The sequence below is a fragment of the Propithecus coquereli genome, unplaced genomic scaffold, assembly GCF_000956105.1.
Source record: "Propithecus coquereli isolate 6110/MARCELLA unplaced genomic scaffold, Pcoq_1.0 Scaffold181, whole genome shotgun sequence".
NCBI lineage: Eukaryota > Metazoa > Chordata > Mammalia > Primates > Indriidae > Propithecus > Propithecus coquereli.
The window spans coordinates 5,134,528-5,144,441 of record NW_012142857.1 but is presented as its reverse complement, the minus strand read 5'-3'; the positions used below and the strand labels follow the sequence as shown (position 1 = coordinate 5,144,441).

Sequence of the window (9,914 nt, the reverse complement as noted above, 5' to 3'; positions counted from 1 at the left end):
AGATTAGATTTTTGAGATTGAATTTTCTAGTTGATTTGTAAGAAGTTTTTATTTTGAAATAACTATAGACTCATAAGTTATAAAAATAGTACAGATAAGTCTGTGTACCTTTCCCCTTGCTTTGCCCATTGTTAATATGACTATAGTACCTTATCAAAACCAGAAAATTGGTACTGGCACAATATAACAAACTGCAGACCATATTTGGATTTCTCAGCTTTTTACATGCACTTATTTTTTTTCTTATATGTGTGGCTTTTTTTTTCTTCCAGTCTGTGGCTTGTCTTTTCATCCTCTTAATGGGGTCTTTCACAGACTAAAAGTTTTATAATGTTGATGAAGCTCAGATTATCAACTTTCTTTTCTTTTGTATATTATGCCTTTGCATCATGTCCATGAATTCTCCTAATCCTAGGCCACAAAGATTTTCTTCTATGGGTTTTATAATTTTACGTTTTACATTTAAATCTATGGTCCATTTTGAGTTAATTTTTGTATAAGGTATAAGGTTTATTTAGGTCAAGGTGCTTTTTTTTTTTTTTGGCCTATTTTTTGCCTATCCAATTCTAGCACCACTTGTTGAAAAGACTGTTCACTCTCTATTGAATTGCTTTTGCACTGATGACAAAAAAATCAGTTGGCTATGCTTTTGTAAGTCCATTTCTGGATTTTCTATTTTGTTTTATTGATCTGTGTCTGCCACTAGCATGGGTTTGAATTAATTCCTCTTTTCTGACTAAGCCCTGACTATTGCTGGTTAGTAACCTCGTACAATGATGAAAATTTGAAATTTAGATTTTAGAAGCTAACCTCAGTTGTGTATATTATGATGTTAAACTGTGTCAGACATAGATTTTCTTAAGCTTGCTAGGTATGTGCCTCAGTGAAGAACAATTCACCTTTTTGTCACCATTATTTTAGTTGTGATGGTTTTCTGTTTTCTGTATATGTTAAAATCTAGAGCCAGGCACAGTTGCAGGTGTCTGTAATCCCAGCTACTCAGGAGGCTGAGGATGGAGGATTGCTTGAGGCCAGGAGTTTGAGGCTGTAGTGAGCTACAGTCACGCTTGTAAGTGCCACTTGTGCTCCAGCCTGGGCAGCATAGTGAGACCTCCATCTCTTAAAAAAAATTAAGTCTGAATAAGAAATAGAAAAGTGAAGAAGGTTAAAAAATGCTTTGTTTTTAATAAAAGCGATATATGGATATGGTTGTAAAAATCAAATAATATGATGGACTTAAAATAAAAACTGTGCTGCCACTTTCTCCACTCCAGCGTCCTTTTCCTTAGCGGTGGCCACTTTCAAATCTATTAGCTGTTGTTTCTCACTGTTTACCTCTTTATTTATAACTAAAAAGCTTTTACTGTTGTTTTTTGATGTAGTAATTTTTAGATATTTTCTACTAACTCTCTACCTATTATGGAAGATGAAGATTTAGTACTCTTGGGCCACCATTCCCACTTCTTTTTCTAGAATATTCTCAGTATAGTTACCTCACAATTTTTGGCTAAATCTTTATTTAGTATTTACATCATGATGATTATATAAATATTGATTACTATTGAATTGAGTCATATACTATGATTATATGACCTTTCTTGAATAATTTTTGTTTAGTACATAGTCTTTAAAAAAATCATTTACTTTGTTTTCTATGTAACTATTATTCATTACTTCCAAATTCTCCTATAGTATTGTAACACTCCACAGAATAGGGTCCAACACATCAAGTGACCTATCAGTTCTATCTTTTCTCCTTCTGGAGATCCCGGAGCTGTTTTGACTGTTGTCCCAGCCTGTGGCATGGCTCTTGCCCTGTGACTTCTCTTCTCCACTGCCCTGTATTGAATCCTGTTTCCTGAATTCCATGTCTTCCTTTTTCTTGGCTTATTCCCTCCTGTGGAATCCCTCCTCTTCCCCTAGCTTCCAGAAAATGGGTGCTTGGGAGGTGTTTTGAATTTGGCAAGTCAGAAAATGTCTTTATTATACCTTCGTACTTAATTGGTAGTTTGGTTGGCTATAGAATCGTAGTTAAATTAGTTCCTCTTAAGATTTTAAAGGTATTGCTTCCCTGTCAACTAGCTTCCAGTATTGCTGTTGAGAGGTTGAGAAACTCTTCTTTTTTCCTTTTAAAAAAATGCTCTCTCAGCAGAATCACCATTTTTTTCCCTTTAAAAATTAATATATAAAACAGAAATGAAGAGTAATATAACAAAAGCCCATGCACATACTGTCCATTTCAACAAATCCAAACATTTGCCATTTGTGCTTCATCTCACTTACCTTCTATTCTTTCCCTTTTCTGTTTAAGAAAGTATTTATTGATCCTGCTGCAACTCCTCTCTGCCCTTTCTGATATCATTAGAATTTGTTATTTATTTCGTCTTATTTTTATTTATTCAGGTTGGCTGGGATTTTCTTTTTTTTTTTTAATAGGATCTTGCTCTGTTGCCCAGGCTGGAGTGCAGTAGTGTGATCATAATTCAGTGCAACCTCAAACTCCTGGACTTAAGTGATCTTCGTGCCTCAGCCTCCTGAGTAGCTGGGACTACAGGCCCTTGCCACCATGCCTGGCTAAGTTTTGTACTTTTTTGTATAGACGGGGTCTTGTTATGTTGCTCAGGCTGGTCTCGAAATCCTAGCTTCAAGCAGTCCTCCTGCCTCAGCCTCCCAAAATGCTGGGATTACAGGCATCAACCACCACGCCCGCCCTTGTTTTAATGCTTGTACTAGATACGATAAATCCATAATATCATTTGCATGGTTTAAAATCTTATACATGAAACTATACCATGGATATTATTTGGTATTTTTTTTAAAAATTATATTTTTGAGATGTATTTATTTTGGTAATTGTGGCTCTGGTTCATTCATTTTTTTCACTAATGTATCCCATTGTAAGACTATACTAAAAAATTTAATTTTAAATAGCTTAAAATATCAAGTAGCTTTGGAATGGAGTATGATAAGTAATGGATTTATGTATTTCAAAATATTTCTTTATAGCATTTTCTAATTGGGCTTAATAATTTCTATTTTGAGAAATTAAACCTTAGGATTAGTTGACTTGATATGGAGGTGTAATCAAAGTCATCTATTATTGGGGTCCTTGTCTCCATGACTAGGGAGGATGAAAGTAGTGGGTGGCCTCGGGTTTAGGGGCAGGTGATCAGGAGCCAGATATATTTCTCACTCATATTTTGAAGACCTGGCTGACCATGGGCATTGGGGAAGCCTCATGCCCTCAGATAAGCAGCTCAGTCCAGTTCCAGAGAGAACATGGGAGGCATACTTCCAATTCTGACCTTGGCTTTAACCTTAATGCCTTTGTGGGATGAGGAGGGACATAAGAAAGTTAGTCACTTACTGATACAAATTCTCATCTGACCTGAGCTTTCTTTGGCTACTGAGCCCACATGATTTCCTTTCATTGTGATGGTAATGTTAAAATAGTACAATTTATTATTCATCTCCTCACCATTTTATTACTCAGTGAGAGACTTTTTCTGAACAAATTGAGATAAAACATGATCTAGAATCACGTTAAGTGTGATGTAAGGAAGACAGTGATTCATATTTGTAACTAAATTTAATTTTCCCCTTAATGACCAAGAACAAGAAATACTGAAGAGCCGTGGGGATACTAGTTATTTATTCACTTGTTCTTTCCGCATACTGTTTAAGGAATGCTTGTTATATGCCAGTCTAGACATTGGGGATGGAAAGATGAATACGATAGTTCCTATTGTCAAAGATATTCATGGTTTAGGAGAAGATGCATGCCAACAAATACTGTATGTACCCTACAGCAGAACACGAGAAACATTAAATGGGAGTCCTTTGGAATTTCCAGCTGTTTTACTTGGAGCAGGTGATGAAGGTCTGTCCCCATTACCTCCATAGGTGTAGGTAGTGCGTGGTAATTACTTGAACCACTTTCTCTCCTTCTTTGCACATTCAAGCCATCTAGTCTCTTTCTTTCTTTATCATCACTGTTTTAGTGGTAAAGAGCTTTATTTTCAGACTATTTGTTAATAAGTTATTAGTATGAATTTTCCTTGAGATACGTTCTTGGACAGAGGTATGCCTATCCTAAGATCTATGATACCAGTACCGAATCTATTTGGATTTTTGTGTTTTGTGTTGGCTAAGACATATTTTAGCCCCATTTCCCCCCATGTAACTTTGTATCTGATGTCTAATATATTTAAAAATAAAGGGAGGTGTGATTTCCTTTAGTAGGTTCATAGTTTTTTACATGTAGAAAAAGTATGATTGTTTTTTACATGTAGAAAAAGTATGATGACTGTTTCGAATAAGTTTGAAGATATTTTTCATTTTTTACAGGTGGTGTTGTGGAAATGCAGGCTTAAGGACAAGTTATCTACCAAATTAGAAGATGGGATCAAACAGCAGCAGAATTGGTGATCTGCCTAAAAATGAGTACTTAAAGAAGTTAGCAGGAACAGAATCTGTTTCTGAGAATGACCCGTTCTGGAATCAGCTTCTCTCGTTTTCTTTCCCTGCACCAACTAGCAGGTAAGAGATTACCTGGAGATTGAAAATTTGTGTAGAGGGCCACATGAACATTTGTGGTATGGTGATTTTTAAAAAATATTTTTTTAATGTTCTATCTGACTATCTGTCTGTCTATCTATCTGTCATTCATATACCAGCAGAAAACCCAAAAGATATGAAAGGATAATGAGCTTTTCTCTTCTCTTTCTCCCACTCAGCCACCTCTCTTCTCCAGAGGTAATCACTGGTAGCAGTTTCTTTTGAATCTTTCTGGATGTAGTACAAGGTTATTTAAGCATGCATTCCATGTAGTTTTACAAAATGTTTAAGTATGAATGTAGCATGCTACACATACTATTCCGTCCCTTGTTTTTTTCCATAGTTAAGTAAAATATATTTTCTATATGTAGCACATATGCCACTGCCTTATTCTTTTTTAATGGCTACAGAGTATCCATAGAATATATGTAATCGGTTTTCTATTGATAGACATTTAGATTGTTTCTAGTCTTTTGTTATGACAGATAATGTTGCATACATCATTTCTAATGCGCACAAATATATCTAGTATAAATTCCTTGAAGTAGAATTGCTGGGTCAAAGGGCATGTGCATTCGTAATTTTGGTAGATAGGCTAAACTATGTGCTGTGGAAATTGTTCCAGTTTACACTCCTACCAGCAGCGTTTGAGACAGTCTCTTTCTCCACACCTTTGTCAGTTTGATGCATTTTTAGACTTTTGACTTTTGCCAACTTGATAGGTGAAAAACGGTATCTCATTTGAAACTCTCTATTATAAAAATGGATAGAATAGAGTAACTAGAGTATTGAATTTCCATGTACTTGATAACTACATTTTAAAATTTTTTAATTTATTTCTTAACAGTTTTATTGTGATAGGCAGAATAGTGGTTCTCCAAAAGATGTCCATGTCTTAGTCCCCAGAATCTGTGAATATGGTACATGGCAAAGGGGAATTAAGGTAGCAAATGGAATTAAGGTGATTAATCAGCTGACCTTAAAATGGGGAGATTATCCTGGATTATGTAGGTGGGCCCAATGTAATTGCTAGTAGAAGAGGGAGGTAGAAGAGAAAGGAATGATGTGAGTGATGTGATTGATATGATGTGATGTGATGTGAGGAGGACTTAACCTGGCCTTGTTGGCTTTGAAGATAGAAGAAGGGGATCAAGAGTTAAGAAATGTGAGCAGCTTGTAGAAGTTGGAAGAGGCGAGGAAGCAGATCTCCCCCTAGAGCCTCCAGAAAGGAATGCAGGCCTGCTGACATCTTTTTGTTTGTTTCAAAATATTAAGGGGGCACAAATGTTTTTGTTACATGGATACCTTGTATAATGCTTAAGACGGGGCTTTTAGTGTGCCCGTCACCAGAATAGTGTTCATTGTACCCAACAGGTAAGTTTTTACCCCTCACCTGTCTTCCCGCACTCCTCACTTCTTGGTTTCCAATGACCTTTACATCTCTTTGTGCCTGTGTGTACCCATGGTTCAGCTCCCAATTATTAGTGAGTATATGTGGTGTTTGTTTTTCCATTTCTGAGAATCCTACTGTAGTTAGGATAATGGTCTTCAGTTCTATCCAAGTTGCTGCAAAAGACATTTTATTCCTTTTCATGATTGAATAGTACTCCACGGCATATATATATATATACACACCACAGTTTCTTAATATACTCATGAATTGATGGGCACTTATGTAGATTCTATATCTTTGCAGTTGTAAACTGTGCTGCAATAAACATTTGAGTGTGCCTGTCTTTTTGACAAAATCACTTCTTTTCTGTTGGGTAGAGACGCGGTAGTGGGATTGTTGGATCAAATGGTAAGTCTACCTTTATTTCTCTGAGGAATCTCTGTACTGTTTCCATAGAGGTTGTACTAATTTGCAGTCCCACCAACAGTGTATAAGTGTTCCTTTCTCTCTGTGTCCATGCCAACATCTATTATTTTTTGACTTTTTAATAATTGCCATTCTGATATCTCGTGGTTTTAATTTACATTTCCTTGATGATTTGTGACATTGAGGATTTTTTCATTTTATTGGCCATTTGTCTTTCTTCTTTTGATAAACTTCTGTTTGTGTCTTTTGCCCACTTTTTAATAGGGTTGTTTGTTTTTTTCTTGCTGGTTTGCTTGAGTTCTTATAAATTCTGGTTATTAGCCCTTTATCAGATGTGTAGCTTTCAAATATTTTTTCCTGTTCTGTAGGTTGTCTATTTGCTCTGTTGATTGTTTCCTTAGCTGTGCAAAAGCTTTTTAGTTTAATCAAATCTCATTTATTAATTTTTGTGTTGTTTTACACTACTAAATTTGTGGTAACTTTTATAGCAGCAATAGAAAACTAATACATGTTACTGAGATATGTATTTACATCAGGATATTGAAAAAGTGTGGTTTTATACCAGTTATTATGCTAAGATTGATCAGAGATTTGAGTGTGTTTTAGTGTTCATTGATTTTTGTCTGAGTCCCTTATTTCATAAGAGGTTACAAAATGGTGATATTTCTAATTTGGTTATTTCTTCCACACTTAGTAACTGGAATTCTTCTGTAAAGAAGAACTTTCCTTCATCAGTTAGGTCATGTAAAATATATTTCTTACTATATTATATTACTAAATAAGGGTAAACACTTCATTCTTTTCCAATTTCAAGAAGAGATTGGTGTAATGATGACAAATAAGTCTGTACTTCTCTCCCCTGACCCCAGAGGTAGAGGGGCGATTTCCCTGTCTTTTGAGGGTGAATTAAAACACACACAGGCACACACACATTTTTCAGTGGGACCAATTGTAGTCATTTTTCCTTTGGATAACCAGTTGAATGAACTTTGGATAGTGGCCCTTATGATTTTATTTGCCTTTTTTTTTTTTTTTTTGAAACAGAGTCTTGCTCTGTCACCTCAGGTAGAGTGCTGTGGCATCAGCCTAGCTCACAGCAACCTCAAACTCCTGGGCTCTAGTGATCTTCCTGCCTCATCCTCCCAGATAGCTGGAACTACAGGTGCTTGCCACCACACCCGGCTAGTTTTTTGTTTCTATTTTTAGTTGGCCAGCTAATTTTTTCTATTTTTTAGTGGAGACGGGGGTCTCACTCTTGATCAGGCTGGTCTCCAACTCCTCCTGCCCTCAGGTGATCCTCCTGCCTCGGCCTCCCATAGTGCTAAGATTACAGTTGTGAGCCACCGCGCCTGGCCAGGATATGTTTTTTATACTGAAAGATATTAAAGAAGACTTAACTAGACATATATATCATGTGTAAAGAGTAGAAAACTATCATAAAAATGTCAGTTCTTCCCAAATTGATTTACAGATTCAAGGCAATTCCAATTAAAGTCCTAATAGCTTTGTTTCGGGAGATTGGGGATTTTGATAAGCTGATTCTAAAATTTGTATGGAAGAGAGAAAAACTAAGAATAGCTAAAGTACTTAAGAAGAATAAGAGGTGTGTGTGAGTGCACACGTGCATGATTTATGCAGAGCTGGCACTTCAGAGCAGTAGAGAAAAGATGAACTTCTCTAGAAATAGTGATGGGAATAATTTCCTAGCGTTTTTGTCTATTTTTTTTAACCTCTAGGCTTGTCATACTTGTGCCAGTGCCTCACAGTTTAAGTTATTATGGCTTTATAGTTCGTTTTGTTAATTACTGCTTTTTCTCAAAGATCCTTTGCTGTTTTCCTGTGTGTATTCTTTCTGATGTCTTTTTCTTTTCTTAATTCACCCTGCTTTATAGAGAAAGGTATAGAGGAATCTCAAAGTATAAGGAGCTGTAAAGTGAATAAACTGCACATTGTAGGTCTGTGGTGGGTAATATTTACAGAGGCTTCATTTGTGGTGGTGCATATACTTTTGGCCTCTTTGTCATTTTCTCTTTGAGACTGCCCTGCTCTTCAGTGATGCTATTTGATGTGTGACCTTGAGATTGAGTAGGCTTTGAGGTAGTAGCTGCCCCCTCATTGACAGAGTTAGGGACTGCCATTCCCTAGTTTATGAATTATTCAGGACCAAAATGATCTGTGTAGGGAAGACTCTGAATCCAGATATTTCTGAAGTTGTTCACTCCTGGAATTCCTTGGATCCTTAATGTGCTATCTTCGAGTATGGCCCATTTTTGTAGCCAATAATTGATGTCTGCTGATTTTTAGAAACACTAGCAAGGCCTTTAGGACTAATTTAATCCTTCCTTACTATTAACTGTTTTTAGCACCAGAATAATCAGATTTTGTTAGCATTTCCAGGCGTGGTTGCAAATATTACTTAGATTCTTTAATAGTTTTTAATTTTTCACCCTATTAAAATTATTTGTCAAGCAAATGTCTGAAATAAAATGAAGGATAATTTAAGAGTAACGTTTAAGTAATATACTGTTTATTTTTGTAAATAAGGTATTTTTAAACTACTTACATGACTGATTTTATACATGTTTCTAAATTACTATATATTATAAAAGCAGGAAATCCAAAAGATAAACCTGTGCTTATTATTTTTTGGTTCATATGCATCTGAGTGTCCCCACTGAGGGTGTGGTGAGTGTGAACATGTTCATAATGTATACCATGCTATTCATTGAGAACTGCTGGACCAGATAACCTTTCACTGTGTATCAAAGTATTATTTATTCATTTGTTTCTCAGGCTATAATGGTGAGCTAGATAGATGATGTCTCTTGTCCTCAAAAGGCTTGTAATCTTATCTGTAACTCAGTAAGCGAGTATGCTGAAGTGTGATGGTTATTATAGAAGCAGTGCAGGGCAGCATGAACACAGCAGGAACATCTCACCCGAGTTGGAGTGGAGCAGGCTGGCTCAGATTTCTGGGAAGAAGTGGCATACCTTTATTTATGTTTTGAAAGGTAATTCATTCTCATAGTTCGAATCTCATAGCATACCAAAGGGTATTTGATGAAAATTCTTCTTCCCACCCCTGTCCCTCAGTCACTCCAGTACTCCTTTCTGAAGGCTGCCGAAGATGACCTTTAAACTGATACCTGAGCCAGAGGAAAGGGGGTGGGTGCAGGAGACGTCCACCAGGTAAAAAGAACAGCCAGAGAAAAGCTCAGTGGAGAGGAAGAACGTGTCAGCTTTGGGGAATAAACAGTAGAAATTTAGTCAATTTCTTGATGACTGCTTTATACTGATGATTGAAAGTCCTGTGACCCTTTTGAATTAATTGTTTAGCTGTTCTAAAATTTAGGCCAGACAGTGAGTGTAGTAATACTTGTCTTTATGCTTAAACAATATACTTTTTGTAAAGGCTACTTTTCAGAAACGTTTACTGTTATGAAAATTGTATTATGTATACTGAGCACTAGATGGTGCTCATATAAGGCAAAAAGACAGCTTTTGGCACAGTCATTGAAAACTCATTTTTCCAAGTACT

At 36.2% G+C, this 9,914-nt stretch overlaps 1 protein-coding gene across 1 annotated transcript in view; it reads left to right on the top strand.

Annotated features, from left to right (window-relative positions):
* Window positions 1-9,914, top strand: part of DYM (dymeclin) — a 359,526-nt gene that overhangs the window by 33,125 nt on the left and 316,487 nt on the right. The window contains exon 2 of the mRNA XM_012642636.1: window positions 4,348-4,539. Within this exon, the coding sequence (XP_012498090.1) occupies window positions 4,400-4,539 (140 nt within the window). The 5' untranslated portion in view covers window positions 4,348-4,399. The remainder of the gene's footprint in view (window positions 1-4,347; window positions 4,540-9,914) is intronic.